The sequence below is a fragment of the Schistocerca piceifrons genome, chromosome 1, assembly GCF_021461385.2.
Source record: "Schistocerca piceifrons isolate TAMUIC-IGC-003096 chromosome 1, iqSchPice1.1, whole genome shotgun sequence".
NCBI lineage: Eukaryota > Metazoa > Arthropoda > Insecta > Orthoptera > Acrididae > Schistocerca > Schistocerca piceifrons.
Window position 1 is genome coordinate 1091466424 of NC_060138.1, and position 24691 is coordinate 1091491114.

The 24691-nt window shown below is 43.4% G+C and overlaps 1 protein-coding gene across 1 annotated transcript in view; it reads left to right on the plus strand.

Annotated features, from left to right (window-relative positions):
* The window catches only part of LOC124798283 (U4/U6.U5 tri-snRNP-associated protein 2), a 67135-nt gene that overhangs the window by 32469 nt on the left and 9975 nt on the right, over positions 1-24691 (plus strand). Inside the window, exons 7-8 of the mRNA XM_047261610.1 lie at positions 1346-1474; positions 15111-15172. Coding sequence (XP_047117566.1) covers positions 1346-1474; positions 15111-15172 — 191 coding nt within the window. The remainder of the gene's footprint in view (positions 1-1345; positions 1475-15110; positions 15173-24691) is intronic.

Sequence of the window (24691 nt, forward strand, 5' to 3'; positions counted from 1 at the left end):
GGACGTGCATTGTCCTGTTGGAACAGCAAGTTCCCTTGCCGGTCTAGGAATGGTAGAACGATGGGTTCGATGACGGTTTGGATGTACCGTGCTCTATTCAGTGTCCCCTCGACGATCACCAGTGGTGTACGGCCAGTGTAGGAGATCGCTCCCCACACCATGATGCCGGGTGTTGGCCCTGTGTGCCTCGGTCGTATGCAGTCCTGATTGTGGCGCTCACCTGCACGGCGCCAAACACGCATACGACCATCATTGGCACCAAGGCAGAAGCGACTCTCATCGCTGAAGACGACACGTCTCCATTCGTCCCTCCATTCACGCCTGTCGCGACACCACTGGAGGCGGGCTGCACGATGTTGGGGCGTGAGCGGAAGACGGCCTAACGGTGTGCGGGACCGTAGCCCATCTTCATGGAGATGGTTGCAAATGGTCCTCGCCGATACCCCAGGAACAACAGTGTCCCTAATTTGCTGGGAAGTGGCGGTGCGGTCCCCTACGGCACTGCGTAGGATCCTACGGTCTTGGCGTGCATCCGTGCGTCGCTGCGGTCCGGTTCCAGGTCGACGGGCACGTGCACCTTCCGCCGACCACGGGCGACAACATCGATGTACTGTGGAGACCTCACGCCCCACGTGTTGAGCAGTTCGGCGGTACGTCCACCCGGCCTCCCGCATGCCCACTATACGCCCTCGCTCAAAGTCCGTCAACTGCACATACGGTTCACGTCCACGCTGTCGCGGCATGCTACCAGTGTTAAAGACTGCGATGGAGCTCCATATGCCACGGCAAACTGGCTGACACTGACGGCGGTGGTGCACAAATGCTGCGCAGCTAGCGCCATTCGACGGCCAAGACCGCGGTTCCTGGTGTGTCCGCTGTGCCGTGCGTGTGATCATTGCTTGTACAGCCCTCTCGCAGTGTCCGGAGCAAGTATGGTGGGTCTGACACACCAGTGTCAATGTGTTCTTTTTTCCATTTCCAGGAGTGTATTTTTTAATTTCCATGTCTTGGGCAGTTGTACTGCAGTCTTTCACTGCCAGAAAACAATGGAAGAAAATACTTGTATTTTGTTAGTAATGGCAACACTTTTTCATTAGTCATGTCCTCTATCATAACTGCACCCATATCCAGCGTAGCATGGAGACAAGGTTAAACTGGTCTCACTGTCCCTCTGTCTATGTCATGTTTCCACACTTTCAAGATTTTACTTTTATACTGGTTTCAGTGTTCCCATTCAGTTCTGCGAAACAAAAATTTCTCCTAATGAAAATTAAAGTACTAAAATAAGTTCTCAAATATGTTAAAACTTTCTTTCTCTCTCATTTTAAATTTGTTTTTCTTCCAGGTGAACTTGTATACATTGCTCCAGAAATTCAATGCACAAACTGAGAAAGAGTATAAGACATACAAAGAGAATTTTATGAAGAGGTTTGAAATTACTAAGCTGCCACCATACCTCATATTATATATCAAGGTGAGTGTTACATTATTTTCAGATTTTAATTTTTGTTTGTACAGCAACATTATTAATTGTGCATGGCATGTTCAAGTGATTAAACCTCCTAATGTGATTCTGATAAATTACTAACCCTGAGAAATACAAATTTCTGATGCTTCTCAGTGTAGCCACCACAAGAAATGACCATAATAATTGACAAGTTCTGTAATGCTAGTTCAGTGTGCTCCTTTTTGTGATTGTAATTTTGTTTCATGATTGAAAAATGTAATCCATTATGGCAACTTATGAAAAAGAATGCACATTCTCGTTTGTCAGTATTTCCTGCCAAATTGTCATTTGAGCAGCTTTAGCATTTATGTCATCCAGCATTTAGACATACAATGATCCATGAGTGATATGAAGTTAACAAGGGCATAAGCCATTAAAAAGTGAGACAGAAGCCACTCCACTCTGAGGTTAAATAGAATTGCGTGTCATGTTTTCCACAAGGTGGTGCTGGATGTCGGCTGCATGTCCACATTGCTGTTGACGTGGTGCCTCTGGCTGCTGTGTATGGCTGTCTGTGTCCAGGTCCTGATGAACTGGTGGAGGGCTGGAAATGAGAATGGAGGAGGGTGAGCAAGGTGCAGTGTCATTTGGGGACAGAATCAGTTGAAAACTCATCGAAGGTGGAAGTGAGGAAGAAGGTCCAGGTATGGGAAGAGCGCAAAATCTTGTAGGTGTGCATGGAGGCAGCAGAGGCTGGTCCGTCACTCAGTGGCAGAGTTGATTGTAGTGGCGGCTCATCAGCCTGTCTTCTGTCTGCAGTGTGAAGATGCGCTGACCGTACTGGCTGCAGATGACTGCAGGAATCAAATGCTCACAGCAACCAAACACATGAGCCCAAACTGGAGTCCAAGGCATATAGCACATTGTTGGGGGCCCTGGGAGGCCTTGATGTGGGGAGTAGTAGATTCAGCACCGAGTGCTAAGAAATCATGTCCGTCCATGTGGGTGTCGCCAGTATACTTCTTCATTTGCTTCTGAAATTGCTAAGAGGCATTCTGCCTCCCCAATCAGTTGAGAGTGGGATGGGATTGCGAGAGCACTGTGAATAATATGGTGGACAAAAATCGTGAAAAGTCTGAGAGATGAATTGCAGACTGTTGTCAGTTAACCAGGTTTCAGGACAGACCTTCGGTGTAGAAGATCTGAGTAAGAGCCTGCACTGTTGTGTGTGCTCTGGTGGAATGACAGTTGACAGCATATGGAAAGTGGGAGTAGTCATTGATGACAATAAGTCAATAAGTATCCAAGAACTGCCCAGCTCCAAACAATGAATAACACGGTGAATAACATTGCTGTGGAGAGGCATTGTGACTAGCGTATTTAGAACAAATAGTGATTAAATCTTCAGTCTCATGGTCAATTCAAGGCCAATAGACATGGCGGCAAGCCATCTTTGTGTATAAGGTATCCTAAATGATTCTGCTGCAGAAAGTGAAAAATGTCATGTCAAAATGCTGACAAAATGACCACCTGGTAATAGAGTTTTCTGTGGACAACAAAATGGCACCATCAACGAGCATGGGTCTCTGCCTTAACAGAAAATAATTGCAGACGGGATCCGACAAGCTGGAGGTCACTTTGGCAACGCTTGCCGAATACATCGTCACACTTGGAAAAGAACAGGATTGGTGGAAATAGCTTGAGCCATGTGAGAACTGGTAATATGGAATCCATCCACTGGCTGTCGAGTTTCTCGTTTAGGTAAAAACAAAGTACTTCATCTGGATTGAAGTACGGGGTCAGATCCCACCAGTAAAAACGAAAGACCTGTATTTGAATGCTGAGCAATAGCATGGAAGAGGCCCTCATAATTATACTTACCAAGGTACAGGGCCTACCGTTGAAATGTATATGCTGTTTTATTTGGCAAGTGTGCCGCAAGACTAAAGAGAGAGACTAACAGCTTGTGAACAGTCACCAGATAAAACTTAACATGATATAGAAACACATGAAACTTCTTGATAGCATAAATAATAGCAAGAGCACCCTCCTCTGTTTGAGAGTAATTCTTCTGTGCATTGTCTTTGACACAAAGTCAGTACAGAACCATCAGCATGACATTGAGAATACAAGGCCCACACGCCATATTGCAAGACATCCGTTGCACCCTGGCTGATAGATGGTCAAGCACAGGGTAGAATCCACACCATCTTTGAATGTCTTGAATGTGTGGGTGCAGGGAGGTGTCCATTCAAATGCTGCACCTTTCCAAAGCAGTTGAATTAGAGGATATGAAACCATAGCTGCCTGCAGAATGAACTTATGGTAATATGTGACCTTGCCTAAGAAAGCTTTTAGCTCCTTGAAATTCATATAGGTCACGGAAGGGATGCAATAGCTGCTTCGTGACTTTTGGTTGGCTGAATCCCATTGATGAGAAATAACAAGTCTCAAGTGTTCTGTAGAGTGTTGGAAGAAATGTGACTTACCTAAATTGCACATAATACCTGCATCACACAATGTCTGGAACAAAAGAGGAAGGTTGTGAAAGTGGTTGTTGCTGGTAGAACTGGTAACATAAGTGTTGTTATAACGTCAAGTTGAACACATATGTTTCAAAACGACACAACACATATAAGTCACTGAGTAAGTTGACAAAGCAAGACATGTGAACAGGGTAACATTCGAATGAACACTGAGCCCAAGTCTAGCGGCCGCTGGCTGGCTGGCCACTTAGGTGGCGCAGCTGCTGCATGGCTGGCAGACAGCGCCGCAAGTAGAGGACGCGCGTAATTGCGTGGCGGCACTTTGAATGATCGGCAAGTCACAACACTCCCCCCCCTTTGAAATTTTTTTACTGGTCTTGATGGAGGTGGCCTGTAGATTGCTAACGTCCATAGGCATTGTGTGACTGGCCGTAAAGTCTCAAGGAGGAGGTTTCCTGTATGGATGGAAGTGTCCTCGATGATAAGAGGTCGAGATGACAGGAGACATAGGGGTCGAATCTGCTAGGGCCCCGTGCGCCAATCTGCCCGTTGCTGCAAGTCCAGTTGATATCACAGGAGACATGGGCGATGTGTCAGCATCCGTAGGAGAAGGAGGCAAGTAGATTGGCTCCGACAGATGATGGTCATCCGGTTCCTGCTTGGGCACGTCTCCTGGTGGTGTCCGTTCTTGTACTGGCACCGAGATTACGGTGAGAGGGCTGCATTGTGAGTAATGAGAGATGCCAAGATCCCGAGCGTCCGGTAGAGCTGAAGGTGGTGTAGCGGCATTCGGAACAGGCGTTGCCGGCACACGAGGCCGAAGCTGGTTCGAATAACGCACTGCAACTCCCGTGTCCGTCTGGATTTCATACAGGCGTCGGACATGGTGTCGTAAGATGCGGCCCGGACTCCATTTTGGCCGCCTGCCATATCCACATACCCAGACAAGGTCATCGGCAGTGAACCGGCCAAGCGAAGGCACCCGAGGCCGTGAGGTGGAAGGCCGCAGAAGATGAAGTAGCGTGCGGGGCTGTCGGCCATGTAAGAGCTCAGCCGGGCTGTGGTTGCCCATGGGGGTGAAACAGTAAGAAGCCAGAAACTGGAGAAGCACATCCTCAGCAGCAGAACAAGTCAGGAGTTTCCGCATCTGAGCCTTAAATGTGCGGACCAGTCGTTCAGCCTCACCGTTTGATTGTGGATGGAAAGGAGGGGCAGTGACATGCATAACGCCGTGACGAGCACAAAAATCTGCAAATTCAGAAGAGGCAAATTGCGGACCATTATCAGTAACAAGCGTAGAGGGAAGGCCTTCCAAAGAAAAAATGTTGGCGAGAGCACTTGTGGTTGCCGCGGTGGTAGGCGACGTGCAACGGACAATGAAAGGAAAGTTAGAGTAGGCGTCAATTACGAGGAGTGAATAAGTACCTAAAAAAGGTCCTGCGAAGTCAGCATGAATGCGCTCCCAGGGCGTCTCAGGCGAAGACCACGGTGACAAAGATGACTTCGGGGTGGCGGCCTGTGATGCATAAGGGCCGCAGGCAACGACCATGTGTGCTCTTTCAGAGTCGATACCAGGCCAGTGCACATGACGGCGCGCCAGAGATTTTGTGCGAGACGCACCCCAGTGCCCTTGGTGAAGGAGGCACAAGACCGAAGCACGCAAAGACGCAGGTACCACAACACGCGGCGAAGCATTGTCATTGGAAAGGAGGATAACACCATCCCTAGCCGTGAGGCGGCAGCGCAAAGCGTAGCAGCTCTGCAACGGATCAGAAGTCTTCGCAGACGGACGATCTGGCCAACCCTTCTGAACACAGCGTAAAACCTGGAAGAGGGTAGGATCAGAACCTGTAGCCGCCACCAGCCGGTCCCCTGTGATGGGGAATCCGCCCACAACCCGCTGCTCGGCAACATCCAGATGGAAACACAAGTTCGTCCTTATCGAATGCCAGATCAGGACCCATGGGAAGGTGAGACACTGCATCAGCATTCGCATGTTGAGCCGTCGGCCGGAAATGAATCTCATAATTGAAACGAGACAAGTAAAGAGCCCAAAGCTGGAGGCGGTGTGCAGCCTTGTCGGGAAGTGACGATGATGGATGAAACAAGGAAACAAGCGGCTTGTGATCCGTGACAAGATGAAATTTGGATCCATAGAGAAAACACCAAACTTATGAAGAGCATAAATAATGGCCAAAGCTTCTTTTTCAATTTGAGAATACTTTTGTTGGGCGTCCGTGAGTGTTTTGGAGGCATAAGCAATGGGTTGTTCAGAGCCGTCTGAAAAACGGTGGGCAAGGACTGCACCAACCCCATATTGAGAGGCGTCCGTGACAAGAACAAGATGTTGGCCAGGTCGATAAGTAGCCAGGCACGGGGCCTGTTTCAGCATAGTCTTCAATTTCTGGAAAGCTGCATCACATGACGCGGACCAGTGAAAAGGCACGTTTTTATGCAACAGGCGATGCAACGGCTGAGCCACCGAAGCAGCAGATGGTAAGAACTTGTGATAGTAAGCTATTTTCCCCAAGAAGGCCTGCAGTTCCTTAACAGATGTAGGGCAAGGAAGGGCATCGGTCGCAGCGACAGTTTGCTGAAGCAGACGAATACCATCCCGAGAAAGTTGAAACCCCAAGTACGTGATAGATGCCTGAAAAAATTGTGATTTCTGAAGATTACACTTAAGACCGGCAGTCTGTAAGACATGAAAAAGTGTGCGGAGGTTCTGAAGATGTTCTTCAGTGGTGGAGCCAGTGACAACAATGTCATCCATGTACTTTATACACCCAGGGACAGGGAGCAATAATTGTTCCAAGAATCGCTGAAAGAGAGCAGGGGCGTTGGCAACCCCGAATGGCAATCGTTGGTATTGATAGAGGCCGAAAGCCATGTTAAGGACCAGAAACTGCCAGGAAGCAGCGTCGAGAGGAAGTTGATGATAAGCTTCTGATAGGTCAATTTTAGAAAAATACTGGCCTCCCGCAAGTTTAGTGACCAATTCTTCAGGTCGGGGCATAGGGTAAATGTCGATGAGGCATTGTGCATTTACAGTGGCTTTAAAATCGCCACAGAGACGAGTGTCACCATTGGGCTTAGCAACGACAACGACAGGAGAGGACCACTCACTGGAAGTGACAGGAGGCAAGACCCCTGAAGTAGTGAGACGATCCAGCTCCCGTTTTACCCCATCACGAAGGGCCACAGGAATGGGCCGAGCCCGAAAAAACTTAGGCCGAGCAGTGGGTTTGAGCGTGATATGAGCTTCAAAGTCGTTTGCACGGCCTAACCCAGGAGAAAAAAGGGACGAAAATGTCGTCGACAAGGAATCCAATTGAGCATAAGGAATAGCATCAGAGACGATATTGACAGAGTCGTCTATGGAGAACCCAAAAACGCAAAAGGCATCGAAACCAAAAAGATTCTCTGCGTTACTCTGGTTGATCACAAATATGGGAACTGTGTGAACGACGGATTTGTAAGATACCTCAACATTAAATTGTCCCAAGAGAGAAATCTTCTGTTTATTGTACATCCGTAATTGCCGAGTGACAGGTGATAGGAGTGGAGAGCCCAACGAAAGATACGTCTGAGAATTAATTATAGTGGCAGCAGAACCGGTATCCACCTGCATGCGAACATCCCGCCCAAGCATTTGGACAGTGAGGAATATCTTCCCTGAAAGGGAAGAAGTGCAATTGACAGACATCACAGAAGCAGAATCAGTGTCACAGTCGTGAACATCATGTATGCGGTTGTATTTGCAAATGGCAGACACATTACCCTTCTTTTTGCTATTGTGACACACGGCCCAACGTTGGGGACAGTCCTCCCGTGAATGTTTCGTAAAACACCGCGGACATGAAGGAATTTGCCGGGGGTTTTGCTGCCGTTTCTTAAAGGGTTGTTTACGGTTAGGCCGAGGCTGTGCTTGGGAGTGTACTGCGGCCACGTTGGCTGGTGGGGACGCACCACACGCGTCGTCAACAGCGCACAGAGGTTGTGTTTCCCCGACACGCCTCTATTTGCGCCCCAGCGGCGCGAGAAATTTCAAAAGACTGCGCGATGGATAGGACTTCATCTAGAGTCAGATTTGCCAACTGAAGGGCACTTTGCCGAACTTCTTTGTCGGGCGCCGACCGGATAATAGCATCCCGTACCATGGAATCAGCATAGGATTCTTTGTGAACGTCAGTAACAAATTGACACTTTCGACTGAGACCGTGAAGTTCAGCAGCCCAAGCGCGATAGGATTGATGCGGTTGTTTTTGAAAACGATAAAAAGCAACACGAGAGGCTACCACATGCATTTCCTTTTGAAAATAGACAGACAGAACTGAGCACATTTCAGCAAAGGACAAAGATGCAGAATCTTTTGAAGGAGCCAATTGCGACAACAACCGATACATTTGAGGGGAAATCCATGAAAGGAACGGAGACTTACATGTTTGTCCGTCCGTGATATGAAATGCCAAGAAGTGCTGTCGAAGACGTTTTTCGTAATCAGACCAATCTTCTGCCGTCTCATCGTAAGGAGGAAAAGGAGGTATAGACAACGACGAGAAACGCCTCGCATTTGATGCCGTGACGAAATCGCGAATCGCCGATGTGAGAAGCATTTGCTGTTCAATGAGACCTTGCAATAGTTGCTCGACAGTAGCCATGGAAACCTGTGGGTCAATGATGAAAAGGAAAAATCCACTACCTCGTCGCCAATTGTTATAACATCAAGTTGAACACATATATTTCAAAATGACACAACACATATAGGTCACTGAGTAAGTTGACAAAGCAAGACATGTGAACAGGGTAACATTCGAATGAACACTGAGCCCAACTCTAGCGGCTGCTGGCTGGCTGGCCGCTTAGGTGGCGCAGCTGCTGCATGGCTGGCCGACAGCACCGCAAGTAGAGGACATGCGTGATTGCGCGGCGGCACTTTGAATGATCGGCGAGTCACAACAAGTGTCATCAGTGTAATTGATACCACAAGGTATTCATTGAGTAAGCTGATCAAAATACGAGGGCGGTTCAGAAAGTAACCTCCGATTGGTCACAGTGCAGGTTGTGGGGGGAGTAGCGACGTCATCTGTGCGTTCACGCACTCAACAGGTCAGTCGGCATCAAGCCGTGGTCGAGTGAACGTCGTACCTGCGCTAGTTTAGTTTTTGTGGCAGTTTGAAATGTGTGCTGCAATAGAAAACCCCGCCAAATGTGAAGTGCGTGCTGTCATAAGGTTTTTTACAGCCAAAGGATATTCTGCAGCAGCTATTCATCGTGAGCTTTGTGCCGTGTACGGACCAAGAGTTATGAGTGAAGGAGTTGTCCGTGAATGGGTACGTTTTGTTTAAAAGTGGACGAGAAAACGTTCATGATGAAGAGAGGAGTGGTAGACCATCATTGGTGACTGACGAACTCGTTCAGACAGTTGATGCAAAAGTTCGTGAAAATCGACGTTTCTCAATGTCGGAGTTGTCTACTGGTTTTCCACAGATTTCTAAGACTCTCTTGTACGAGATAGTGACAGCAAGATTGGGTTACCGTAAGTTCTGTGCACGATGGGTGCCCAAAATTCTTACCGACCACCACAAAACTCAAAGAATGGCCTCTGCATTAGACTTTCTGTCACGTTATGAGGACGAAGGAGAACCATTGTTAAACAGAATCGTGACCGGTGACGAAACCTGGATTAAGTATGTGAACCCTGAGACAAAAGAACAATCAAAGATGTGGGCACATTCAAATTCGCCTACCAAACCAAGAAAAGGCTCGCAAGATTTTTCTGCCAGAAAACTGATGGCAACGGTGTTTTGGGATGCCAAAGGGGTGTTGTTGGTTGAATTCATGGAACGTGGTACGACCATTAATCAAGACGTGTACTGTGAAACAATAAAAAAGTTACGACGGGCTATACAGAACAAACGCCGTGGTATGCTGACTTCCGGTATCGTTTTTTTGCACGATAACGCCCGTCCTCACTCTGCTCGCAGAACAACGGCCCTTCTTGAGTCCTTCAAGTGGGACGTTATCAACCATCCACCTTACAGCCCAGACCTGGCGCCAAGTGATTATCACCTCTTCATGCATTTGAAGAAATGGCTCGGGTCACAGCGGTTTGATGACGACGAAGAGCTCAAAGATGCGGTCACAGGCTGGCTCCAGGCACAAGCGGGTGATTTTTATGCAGAAGGAATTTCAAAGCTTGTGAAGAGATACGATAAGTGCCTCAATCGCTATGGAGACTATGTAGAAAAATAGTGCAAAGATGTAGTTGTAAGATGTATATATTAAAATATTTTTATTTAACTTGGTGTATTTTTTTTAAATCAACCGGAGGTTACTTTCTGAACGGCCCTCGTAACATTGAAAACTGGTTGGCATGCTTGCAATGCTGAAAATCAGTCAGTTCTACCTCTAGAGGCAATACGACATGTTGAAAATAAGAAGCTGAAGTGATTCTTCATCAAGTTGCAGCTTCCAACAAACCTAGTCTAGAAAACTATTGTCCATCCACCAGTTTCATCACAAGTTTGTCTAAGCGAGAAGTGGAGTATGTATCAACCATGGATGGTGAACTAACCGTGACCTCAAATTCACCACAAACACGGAGTTTGACCATCAGCTTCTTACTAATAACTAATGGTGTAGCCAGTTTATTGGTCGAAATGGGTTCCATAGTGCCTAAAGCTGCCAATCTGTCTTTCTTCACTTGAGCACGAAGTGTTAGTGGTAGGGGACTGGTGTGGAAAAAACAGGGTTGTGCTGTAGATTTGAGAGTGATGTGCACTACATAATCAGTAGCCTTGCTGAGTCCTGACAACAGAAAGATTTTCCTTTCACAAATCATTCAGCTCTTGATGGCACAAGATCCAACACTAAATGAACTGAATTGCAGAAACTGTCCAAACCAAACAAATCTTGTGTAAATGGACTACCAGAAATATTACTGTCTGAACCACTGCTGTAAATGTTATTTCTACTGAAGCTGGCAAAGAATAGGAATCTGCTGTGTATTATAACTGACAAGACGGCTTGTAGTAGCCATCGACTGGGAGAATGAAGTTGATACACAAGTATTAGAATGCAGGAATGAAGCTGCTATGCCCTAGTCCACTTGGAGGTGTAGAGGAGTACTGTTAATATTCTCATTGGTGAACAGTTTGTTAGAAACAGTTGCAATATCTGCACGAGCATGAATAACAACATTAATGTCCATGGGTTGAGATGGGGGTGGCACAGTGGAAGCTGACTGAGTGTTGCGCACAGTTGCAGTGTGACCTACCTTATGACATAGAAGACACAACCCATGATGTTGCAGATAAGTTGGCTGGTTGTGTTGAATAAAACAAACAGGTCAGGAGGGCAGGGGCGTGTAGAAATTTTTCCATGATGGCCTTGTTTGTGTGGGGTGCAGCAGCCAGCTGTGCTACACTACCATGTCCTCCCCCACTGAAGGCTTACTAGAATGTGTGCCTGTTGCTGTCTGAGTTGACAGTGGCAGTGGCAGTCCAAGAATCTAATTGACAGCCAATGATGAGAAATATCAAATGTTTACGCTATCTCAAGTACTTCTTCTAAAGAGGGATCTTCAAACAGCCTCTCCCTTTGGCTAACTTCCTCTTCAGGAGCTGCCCATATGATAGTGTCTCCAACCGAGATTTAGCAGTAACAAAATGGTTGCGACTTAACTCTTGCAGTTCCGCAGCTCGAGTACAATAGGACTGATGGAATGGCTTTCTGCACTGATAAAACTCCTTTCTTGTGGAGATCAAGTGAGTATTCTTGTGGTAGAAATTCAGCAAACAACACAGTGCGTCAAATGACAGAGATGGAGGACCATGAAGGGTGTTAACTTCCCTAACAAGTGATACTTTTACAGTGAGGAAGGGGGGAAGAGATCCACGACTGAAAAAGAGCTTTAATGAACTCAGTGTTCATTACTTTGAAGGCTGTGTGGTGTCATCATAGGCATATTTCTTATGAGTCCCAGTCTTTGACCACATCATTGTAGGTGGGGAACAGAGTTGGATAGGATGGCAAAGTTTGAGGTATCGTTAACAGACCCGTGAACACTTTGTCTAACTTGGAAGCATGTTCCTGTTACTGCATTTCTAAGCACTGCTGGTTTGCCAATTGTTGCTGTAGAAAAACTCTGCAGAGTGGCCTCCAAGAATGCACTTGTTGACATCGCCATGTAGTTGCACCAAACATGTGAGGAATTAACCTTATTCATTGCCATTTTTGAAGTAACACACTTAACTGAGAATGCCAATAAAAATGAAATCTCTTTAATTCTGAAACCATGAACATGTTCAATACATGGCTTGGTTGGAACCACTTTGATGTACAGTGATCTATTATAGAAAGAGACAGAAGCCACTCTGCTTCAGCTTTAAATACAATTATATGTGGCACACCACTCTTGATGCACAGCTGTCAGCACTGTCTAAAAGTGCTGCCTCCTGGCGGCCAAATGCAGCCCTCATGTGCCAGGATGGGATTGAATAACATGTGACAGGCTGGCACCTTGCATCCTGCTAAACTTTGATCATTTACAACATCTGCCATATTTACCTGAGTATAAGATGAGGTTTTTTTTCTAAAATTCATCATTCCAAAAATATGGGGTCGTCTTTTATTCACAGATTAAACTATTGCTCCCGAGGTCAACATTTTTTTATGTTGTTTCATAGAGTATATATGGGTAGTCTTACATTTATAGGTGTAGTCTTACATTTAGAGATGAAGGTTTGGCTATTGAGGTTACATGCAGATTTATTTTGAAGAGTTCAGAAGGGCTTGGCAAGTGATACTTGCGTTCCAGCAGGTTTGAGATTTCCCCATTTGCCGAAGCGCTTGTTATAGTATTTAAGTTGCTTCTACAATCACGTGAAATTGACCTGTGCAGTGCTGCAAGAGATACATGAGAAACTATGAACTACTTTGTATAACCAAACAGTCTATTGCTCTGATTAAAATTTGATAATTTTGTGAAACACAAGAAGAAATAGCATTAAATTCTATCATTCTACAAACTTTCATTGCATCTGAACAGGTTTGCAATAAAAGTTCTCATACGTGTATGGATACTGTATACAAAAATTAATACTGCTTTTTAAGTAAAGGTAACATTCAAAAACAGAAATATTGTCCTTAAAAAACATTAGTTAATTCAGAACCCAAACCAATATTTTATTTGGTTGTGATGATTTACTAAGTGGAATGCAAATGAGAAATTCGATTCCTGTTCACATATTAGAATACCCTAAAAATATTATCAGTTTTTAATCAGCTGTAAGACATGATGGTGACATTCAGCTGAAACAAGGAATAAAATTAATCCAGAAAGAAATATCTAACAAAGGAAATTCATCATATTGAATGTTGTAATTGTTACCCTGACAGTAAATTACAGTGGCAAGATCCATCATGGGTTTGGCTGAATCCATTTGTAGTCTGAATCGAACTGACTTTAAAACTGGACAAATACTCAACAATAGCAATCATTTCTGCGGGAGACAGCGAAAGTCTAGATAGGGACCTGTGGCATATTTAACGTGTTCTTGCTGCAGTGTTGTTAATATTCACTGTGACATATGACGTGAATGAAAGGGGTGTGTCAGCTGGTTTTACACAGCCCATGAGAGAGCAGCGTGCAGGCAATATTTGTGGCAGCAAGGGACATTGTAACATTCTCACACCACTATGTAAGCAAAATTCGATATATATTCAGAAAGGAACAGCTGCGTTGTAGGTCCCACTGTAAAGACCTCAGAAATAGCAACATATTTGGAAGAAAAGCCAGATATTTGTGATAATGAAGGTATAAATTTCACAGCTATGCTATTAGGATGACGATATTAAAAATAGTGATACTCCAGATAACAGGGCTAGTAAGCAAAATAGGTAGAAAAGAAAACGGTCCAGAAATTATGTAAAACTTTTTTTGTTTAATTTAATTCTCCTAATGTTATAAAAATGTAGAAAATCAATAAATGGCATAAGTTTAGAATAGATATAATGTTGGAAATTATGTAAATCTTTTTTTTTTTGTTTAATTTAATTCTCCTAGTGTTATCAACATGTAGACAGTCAATGAATGGCATAAGTTTAGAGCAGGTATAATATTAACTTTTTGGCAGAGACTTTATTTCAATAAAACAGTTTGTAATTTTTATTAGTCAGAATATCTTAGAAATAATTTTTTTGCAAGGAGCCTCTTTTGGAGGGGGGGGGGTCATCTTACCTGTATGATCATGGTCATCTTATATTCAGTTAAATACAGTATCGCTCAGTTACCAATAAATTTCTAAAAGTGTTGTACTATATCAGTTGGGGAAACGGATATATTTATACCATTCTTCAATAAAGAACTCCCTTTCTGAATTGTTTAGTTGTCTCCTGCAAGCATAGCCTAAAATACACATTCCCATTTTCACCCAGGCCCAAGGAGAAAAGGAGATGTTATAATTTGAACAAAATTTTTATTTCACAGCATATTATTAATTTGAGGAGATGGAAGGAAAAGTCTGAGAAAAGAAAAGGTCTGGTTATGAGTCAGGGTTTTGTACGCAGTTGAAATCTGTCAGGAAGTCTGATTTCAGCACATACTAAGGCAAAGTAAAGGATTCATTCTGGAAATAACACACAGCCTGAGGGGTAATCCTTTCTTTGAGGAGCATTAATGCAGCAAGGCTTGCAGGAAAGCATTAGAAGAATTTACAAAGTGAGAGATTGAAGTGGGCCTTGAAAGGGGGCATAGATAGCTCAGTTGGCAAAGGTTAGAGAAGAAGGTGCAGTCCAGCATAGAGTTCTAATATGTCAATAATTTAAACACAATGAATACTGCACTGTGTAATGAAAGATCTATTCTGCTCACACAAATTTCTTTTTTCTCTCCTTTCCTATTTTGCCTCTGTATCAAGACACAGTATTTTTTGCCAGCTGGTTTAAAAAAAATCTGCCATTTTGCTTTAGTAATTCATGTAATGAGTTGGCATTATTCAAGTAACTGTTTTGACTCTGCACTATACTAAATGTGTGTACATTATCTGATCTTTATTTATCATTGTCATAACAGAATGTAGGAATAATTTGTTTTGTAAATTTAATAGCAGTGTGTTAAAAATGTATTAAATTATCATAATAAACTGTTTCATAATTGTGACTTTACTTTTCAGAGGTTTACGAAAAACACATTCTTCGTTGAAAAAAATCCAACCATTGTGAATTTTCCAGTCAAGTAAGTTCTTCTGTTTATTGCTGTTTTTACCAGATAGCTCTCTACAGTGCTTTAGTTCCAGTCTCTCTCTCTCTCTCTCTCTCTCTCTCTCTCTCTCTTCCCTCTTTTGCCTGCATGTCCACCTGAAAGAAAGAGAGAGAGAGAGAGAGAGAGAGAGAGAGAGAGAGAGAGAGAGAGAGAGAGAGAGAGATTTGGGGGGGGGGGGGGAGATATTTCTTACCCGTATGCTGTGGCACTGAATTTGTAACTTTGGTTGTTGATTGTGCTTAGGATTCTGTTAGATGTTATCCTTGACCATTTGGTCGATTGTTGCATATTGCTAATACTGAGAAATTATCGATGGATGAGTTCTTCTGAGTCCTGTTGTACACACGAGGTGACATTGGTACATCTATGAAAATTAAGGGAAGCGTATAAAATACCAAAGGAAATCAAAAGTTATCTTACGAGACCAAAACTTAAATCGCCTATTGCTACTTTTCTGAATCCCAAAAAATACCTAAATTTTTCATAAAATTGTTATATTTCAAAGTATTCATGGAGCTATTAGCAAAATAAGATATGTTGCTTACAAAACATTTAGCAAGTTTTGAATGAGACAACAGTGTGCTACAACTTTGGATACAGGGGATACCCTTGCAGTGTGACTTTAAGCGCTGTGTGATGTATCTGCCCTTCCTACCCCTCTGCAGCAGCCAGTCTAAGAGAGAGTAGCAGCACTGAAGAAGGATATGTACAGAGAGACAGATACTGTATAGAATAGGGGTGGGGAAGAATTCGGCTGACGAGCTTTGCCCTGGCACGAGTGCCATAACGATGAGCCTTGCTTCAAATTTGCCCCACTGCCATGTCATGCCATCTGAATGCGAGGAGGAGGAAGAGTGGGAAGCTGTAAATGCACCACATATAAATGACAGTGCAGTCACACTTTGTACGACTTAGTTTTGCATTTCAACAATGGAAAATCCAGGATGGAAGGCAACAATATTATGAACAGTAAGATGCTGAGTTGCAGATAGGCACAACAAAAAGACTGTCAAAATGCCAACTTTCGGCCAATAAGGTCTCAGCAACCAGAGACTGCACTCATAGGTATAGGTGTGTGTGTGTGTGGGGGGGGGGGGGGGGGAGGGGGGGGGTGTTTTTTTTGTCTATCTCTGACGAAGGCCTTGTTGGCTGAAAGCTCACTTTCTGACCATCATTTTGCTGTGTCTATGTGCAACTCAGTATCCCAACTGTATGGGGAGTAGAACTATCCTTTTTATAATATTGTTACTTTTATATTTTGTTTTCTGTAACTACATGGATTGCAAACAAAACTAATTTTCAGTATTATTAAACTGTTTGCAGCATGCTGAAAACCTAATAGAAGTTTTATCTGGTACAAAATGTTGGCATATAGACAGGCACAGACAATTTCATAGATTTTTACACTCAGGTTGCCACATAATCGTGACTTATTTAGTAACATAATAAAAAAAGTCTTTCACACAAATTTGTTGATCAAAATGTTGTAGCCATTTTGCAACCTCATTGCAGAGATGTTGAAACTCTACCTAAGAAAAACAACGCTGATGTCCTGGCAGTTTTAACATAAAAGGATTTGTCATTAAAACAGGAATTATCTTGCGGGTCAGTCAGTTACATCTGCTCTTGCACAGTGGAGCTTTCAAATGAAATGGCAAATTGTCTCAAAAACAGCTCAGAAACTGATGTAAAATTGACATTGTCCTCAAAACGTTTAGGAAACTATCAGTGTATTTCTTTCAAGACCACAGTGAATTCTTCAAACTTCACATTTTCCTTAATGACAGTGTGCGTAGGGAGTTGGACTGAGTTTGTCAGTGTGTATCCCTTGTGTAATGTACTTTTCTTTTTAGAGGCATGCCCATCAAATCAGAAAGAAGTTGTTTCTCACCTTGCAATGGCTTATTGTGGACAGTGTGCAGTCAAGGCCACTTAAAATATGAAATCTGCAATCTGTTTTGGATGTTTCAGTTCTCATTCCTTCACTCCTTTTTCCTTCATAAATTCAACAATAGCAAGTTTTAAATCAAAAAATCATTCCATCATGCCTCTTGACTTAACCAGTGTCCTGTCCAGTAATGTATAAGTTGCCGTACTCTTCAGTCAGTTCTGTTGAAAACTGTTGCAACTGACCATGAACTAATTATGGAAATTTTGATATTCGTACCATCAATTTCCCCACATGCTGCATGCCTGCAAATTTAGCACAAAGTGCTTCTTGATGTAGGGAACAATGAATTCCATCTGTTGATAGTTGTAATTTTTTGCTGTTTCATTCTCAACAACTGGGATCTCAAGTTAATTACATATTTGTAGATTTTCAGGATGATTTTGACACTGTTCCTCACAATCAGCTTCTAATCAAATTGAATGCCTATGTAGTATTGCCTCATTTTTGCAACTGGATTTATGATTTCCAGTCAGAAAGGTCACATTTCATAGTAATTGATGGGAATTCATCAAGTACAAAAGATATGGTATCTGGTGTTCTTCAAGGAAGTGTTATAGGCTCTCCACTGTTCCTAATCTATATAAATGATTTAGTAGAGTAACCTCCTTAGATTGTTTGTAGATGAGCAGTCATTTACCATCTAGTGAAGTCATCAGAAGATCAAAACAAATTCTAAAAGGAGCACTTATGAAAAGGATAGCTTGCTACTCATCGTAGAATGACACTTTGAGTTCCTGACAAGCACAATGAAAAGATTGTCAGACACCAAGCTTTTAGCCAAAGCCCTCTTCAGAGCAGAAAGGAAAACAAACGCACATTCACACAAGCAGGCAGATCTCATGCATGTGTGGCCACTATGGCTGCTCTGGCCAGAGTCTCAAATGCTGTGTTAAATGAAAGCAGCAATCTGAAGTGCGGCAGGGAAAGGAGAATGATAGCTGAGTGGGGGGAGAGAACCGTGCTGTCTGACAGGGTGTGCAGGGACTAGATGGTGTCAGGACAATGCTGCCAGAGGGTGTGTTGGGATGCTGTAAAGGAGGCATGTGGGAGCAGAAAAGGAGGGGAGCAGAGAGGGAAAAAGACTGCTAATTGCATTGACGGAGAGCGGCACATAATGAAGGTGAGGCAGCTTGAAGTGGAAGGAGATTATAGGGCAGAGGGGGTGGGGGGTGTGGGGACAGTAAGCTTTAATAGGTTGAAGCTGAGATAATTTCAGGGGCAGAGAATGTGTTGTAAGGATAACTCCCATCTGCACTGTTCAGAAAACCTGGTAGTGGAGGGGAGGATCCAGATGGCCAGGTTTGTGAAGCAGCCATTAAAATAAAACATGTTATGTCTAGCTGCATGTTGTGCCACAGGGTGATCCACTTTGCTCTTGGGCACAGTTTGATTGAATGCTTATGTGAACTGGGAGAGGCAGGGTTCAATGTTGGGAATAACTTGGCTTTGGGTGGAGGGGTTGGTGGCAAAGATGTGTTTCCATTGCAGAGATCAGGAGAAGAGGAGCGGGTATTTGAGAAGTCCAACATGGTTAAATTTGTGTGTAGGGCTGAAAGGAGTGAGGTTTTTTGATAGGCTTGAAACTTTTGGGGGGCTGGAGATTTTGGTGGAAAGATTAACAACAGTGTTCCATGATTGTTTCAGCTCTGAGTTTGGGTGGCAGTGTGTTGGTAGAGTGTTTTGAGGGATGTGACAAGTTGAAAAGGTCAGGTACGCATGGTCTGCATGCTAAGAGGGGTTGGCAATCAGGGACACTGTGGGTAGGATAGGAGTTGAATAGTGAAAGGAGGCAATAGGATGTCAGCAAGTTGGATAATAGTGGTGGTGTCTGAAATGCTCTTCCAGGAGCTGAAGAGCAAGGGATTGAGTTTCAGAGATGTGATGTATGTAGAAGGGACTGCACAATAGCAGTATCTTGCAGAAGGAACAAACATATTTTTTGGGGTGGCTGTACCATATAGATGTGTTTTCGTAGTACCAGGTTTGTGAACTTGCAGAATCTGAAAAGGTAAAGGTCATTGTGAAAGGAGAGGTGGGATCCAGAGAAAGGAATTTTTACTGTGAGGCTGTTGGGAGTAATTCCATGGTTTAAGCAGCATTTAAGGAACAGGACGTGAGACTGGGTTTTAGCCAGAAAGAGAGGTACTTTTTTGAACTGGTGCAGAAAGATGGAGCTGGGGTCCATTGTGGCAGCTATGGTGTTAGGGAAACAGGAGATGATATAGAAAATGGGCAGATGAAGATTGTTACATGGTTGTGAGTGGAGTGGGATAACAAAAAAGATACACAAAAATACGTACAGACATACAAGAAGATGCAAAAATGTGTAAAAATTTGCACAAATACATAAAAATACAGTAAATATGTAAAATATTCACAAATATATAAAAATATGCACAAATATATAAAAATATGCACAAATACATAAAAATCTGTGCAAAAAATACATAAAAATGTATAAAAATGTGGAAAAAAACGACAGAACAGATGAGGTGTGAGAATATTCACATGTTGGGATAAGAGAAGAGAGGGGGATGTAGGGCCGTCTGTTAGTTAAGAGTTCCACAAGTTCGTGTGGCACAAGAAGATGTGCAAAATAACATGTGAAGATACATGAAGATGAGGGAGGAAATAGGATTAATAGGAATAATTTAATTATCGGTGGGAAGAATTTGGAGCTTGAGAATATGCACCAACAATCTGCATGGTCACATAACCCGCGTATTGTGTGTGTGTGTGGTTTTGGAAGGCAAATTTGGGGGGGGGGGGGGGGGGGGGGGGGGGGGGGGGGAGGGAAGAAAAAGACATGGGAAAGAAGAGAGATAACAGATAATGAGCAGAGTAATGCTTTAGAGAATAGGGGAGAGTAGTAACAACAGAAAACTTCACAGGGTTGTGGAATGGAATGAAAACTGTTAGGCAAAACCAAACAGCTGGAATCCATGTTGGGATATCAACTTACTACTCACCTTAAAGATGAAATGCTGAGTTGCAGACAGGCACAGCGTAAAGACTGGTACACACTATTCTTTCAGCAGAGCCTTCTTCAGAAAAGAAAGGAAAACACACACACATTCACACAAGTGAGCACACCTTCTTACCCCCAACTTGGCCTCTCTCTCCATTCTCAAGTCTCTTCATAAGAGCACCAACTTTACAGCAGAAGAAAAGACAGCCATACACAGCCTCAAAACAGATCTTTCCCTAATCATCCTATCTGCAGACAAAGATTCCACCAGTGTCATTATGAATCACAGAGACTGCATGGCAGAAGGCCTCTGCCAGTTGTCTGACTCCTCCATCTACAAACTCTCCCAGAGTGATCCAATTGCAGAAATACAACATAACCTCCAACCCTGCTTAAAGCCTTAGTCCCTTTCCAGAACCTCTCCCCTGAATCCATGACACCGTGCACATCCACCTCATACATGCTTCCCATAATTCACAAGACCAACAATCCTGGACTCCCTGTTATGGCTGGATGTTGTGCCCCCATTGAAATAATTTCAGTCCTCATTGACCAACGCCTCCAACCAATTGCAAAAAGTCCAGCCTCCCATCTCGAAGATACCAACCACCTCCTTCACTGACCCTCCACCATCCCCACCCCTTTACCCCCAGGGTCCCTACTTGTCACTGTTGACATCACTTCCCTATACATCATCGCTTTTGAACACTGCCTCTCCCAACGTCCTTCAGACTCCAAAACCAGTACCTTATCCCTCATTCACTTTACTATCTTTATCCTAACACGCAACACTTCTCCTTTGAAGGGTCGGTATACAGACAAATCCGTGGCAAAGTCATACACGTATGTTGCATTCCTATGTCAACCTGTTTATGTACTATGTAGAGGAAACCTGTCTAGCGTCCAAAAATGTCAAACTCCTGGTCTGGTTCAGGTTCATTAATGTTGTCTTCATGATCTGGACTCAGGGCCAAGACACCCTATCCTCATTTGTTCACAACCTCAACATCTTCTTTCCCATATACTTCACCTGGACCACCTCACCCCAGTATACAACCTTCCTGCATATTGACATCCTCCTCTCTGATGGCTCCACAATCACCTCTGTCCCCATTAAACCCACCAATCACCAACAGCACCTGCATTTCAATAGTTGTCATCTTCCACACCAAAAAATCCCCCCCCCCCCCTCCCACCTCCATGCAGCCTGCCACATGGGGATGGGGTATCTGCAGTGTTGAGAACTCCCTTGCCCAATACACCAAAGGTCCTGTAAAGGCCTTCACAGACGCACTATGCCCCAGATGTAGTCTGCGAACAGATTTCCCATACCATATCCCAAACATCCCCAATCTTCCCACCACCGCCAAGAAGCAGCTACAAAGGAGCACCCTCTTCATCACCCAATACCACCCCAGATTGGAGTGACTGAACCACATCCTTTCTTACGTCTTTGATTATCTATCATCATGCCTTGAAATGAGGGACATCCTGCCCAAGATCCTACTCATTCTTCCACAACTAGTGTTCTGTTTTGCTCAGTCAACCTCCACAATCCTACTCCCCATACCAGCCCCTTGCCACAAGGATCATATCTGTGTGAAGGACCCATATGCAAGACCTGCTTAATCCACCCACCCAACACTTCCAGTCCCGTCACAGGCTTATCCTTACTCCATAAGAGGCTGGGCCACCTGTCAAAGCAGCCATGTCAGATACCAGTTCTGCCACATTCATTGCACAGCTTTTTAAATTGGTATGACCACCAACCAGTTGTCCCCCATCTTGCTCACCACCAGACTGCGGCCAACAACAAAGTGGACCATCCTGTGGCACAACATGCAGCTGAACATAACATACTTTGTTTTAATGGCTGCTTCACAACCAGGTTCATCTCCATTCTCACAACCATCACCAGATTTTCTGGACTCTGCAGATTAGAGTTATCCTTACAATACATTCTTTGCCACCAAAATCCTCCTGGCTTCAACTTATGATAACATACTGTACCCAGAGCCTCCACCCAACTGTTTATGCCTCCTCTGTGATATAACCTCCTACCAATTCATGTCCCCTAACCCTCATTGTGTGCTGCTCTGCTCCAAAGCACCTACCAGTCTTTTCCCCTCTCTGCTCCTCTCCTTTTCTGTTCCATGCCCTCCACCCTTCCTCCTCACAGCCTCCTGAGACTGCCACTACAGACTTGTCCTGCTGCTTTCCAGTCCCTGCACCCTCTGCCAGTCAGTACGGTTCATGGTTTGCTGTCCCCCCTCCCCCCCCCCCCCCCCCATTTCCCCAACCCCACTCGTTCTCTGCTATCCCTTCCCCTTCCCTGCCCCACTCCCACTTGATGCTTTCATTGAACCCAACAGTTGCAGTCTGGTCAGAGTGGCCGGAGATAGTGGTCATGTAAATGTGAAGTGTGCTTGCTTATGTGAATGTACGTGTGTGTTTTCATTTCTTTTCTGAAGGAAGCTCTGATCAAAAGCTTAGTGTAAAATAGTCTTTTTGTTTTGCGTGTCTACAAATCATAATATCCTCTTTACAGTGAGTAGCAATATATCCTTTGCATAATTGTTGATATTCCAACCAGGACTTCCCATTGCTTAAATTCTAAAACAAACCAGACACAGGACTAGCACTCTGAGGGTTCTGTATGAACTTAATTGTGTATATAGATAGCTCATCTATAGGTTTTGATGAGAGAGTTTGCAAGTATCAAAATGTGTGTCATAAATGGCAGTATCTTTTTATTGCACTAGATTAGATACTTAAATTTTTTACACTGCCAACATAAATTTTAACTTGATATGTTCCTGAGAAAAAGAGGCCTTGACAGATGGCCTGACAGACAGACAGACAACAAAGTGATCCTACAATGGTTCAGTATTTACCGATTGATCTGTGGAACCCTAAAAAGTATCAAAAGGAATTCATTACATTTTGGTTACAGATGACTCACACAAATTTAATGATTGTTGATTCAGCTAAATACCTAGGAATTACAGTTATGAAAACTTTAATTGGAACCACCACGTATAAAATCTTGTGTAGAAAGTGAACCAAAGACTGTTTTATTGGCAATGTATTTAGAAGATACAGCAAAACTATTAAAGGGAATGCCTACATCATGCTTGTCCATCCTCTTCTAGTGTACTGCTGTGGGGTATGGGATCCTTACTAGATAGGATGGCCAGCAGACATGGGAAAATAATTGGTTGACTACCATCTGCTTAAGGAGAGATGACCGTTGTAATAGAATAAGAGAAATCAGAGTTTGAACGGAAAGATTTAGGTGTTAACCTTCCCCACATGCTGTTTGAGAGTGGAACGGTCAAGTAGTAGTCTGAGAGTCGTTTGCCAAGCATTTAAATTTGACTTGCAACATTTGGGAAGGAATTGCTCTTGTCTTTTTCAAATGAAATGTCCATGCATTTGCTGTAAGAGGTTGAGGAAAACTGTGGATGGCCAGATGAGGTAATGGACCATCATTCTCCTAAATGTGAGTCCTGTATCTTCATTAATCTGTAGACATTCACACATTCTTGATAGTCCAAGAGCGCAAATTATTGAATATTTTGTTTGTGATATAGAAGGTACTGGTTTCCTTAAGAATGTGATGAACAAACACATCTGGCCTCCATACCACATTAGGAATATTTTTAATGTTACTCAGGGAACTTTCTCTACCACAAATGACATGCTTTTCTTTCCTCTAATTAACTGGATCATAATCCCCCTGTCCACTCCCAAGTGACATGACGAAATTCCACCTCTTAGTGTCTTATTGGAGATCCTAACACTCCATATTAATTTTTACTTTTAAGAGATAAGATGGTTCTCTTTTTTTCATGAGGGGATGTATGATGAATTTTTATTTCATTACATGACTTTTGTTTCACTCATTTGGTCTATGATTTTGCCCTCACTTCTGAACTATTTGCACCAATTTTTAAAAGAGTAATCATTAAAAATAGTTGCTACACATGAATAGTCTTTTACAATTCTCTCATTTCTTCAACAGAAATAGTGCCATCTTCTTTATGACAATATGTGCATACTCCTGGACTTTTTTTACAAATTTTCTTAATATGTTTCAATACTGTTTATGGTATGAAAGTATTCGTGCATACTGTAATTACTTTTTGTGGCTGTCCCTTTTTAGATGTGAAGATACTGTTATACCTGTTGTGATCTAAGATATGTTTAATGAGTTCCCATTATTACTCTTAATTATCTTTTTAGCAGACCAGCTTTCAAAAATGGATTCAGACTCATTAAGCAATATGTTGAAATTAGAGCTAGCATTAGGTTAATTGTAAACTTCACCCCAGTAAACAATTTTAAAGCTTTCTTTAAAATCTTCAGTAGTTTTGTCATTAGTTAGCCTTACTGTTTTCTTTGAATGTTTCTGAACTTCCCATGGAACAAAGTTTTGTATTATGACTAAGTGGGCTTTGTGAACTGACAATCCATTTACCACGGAATAGGCATTTGCTTCTTTAACTTCTTCTTTCTGTACAAATACATTATTTATAGGGCTACTACTATCTCGAGGAACTTAGATTGGAAA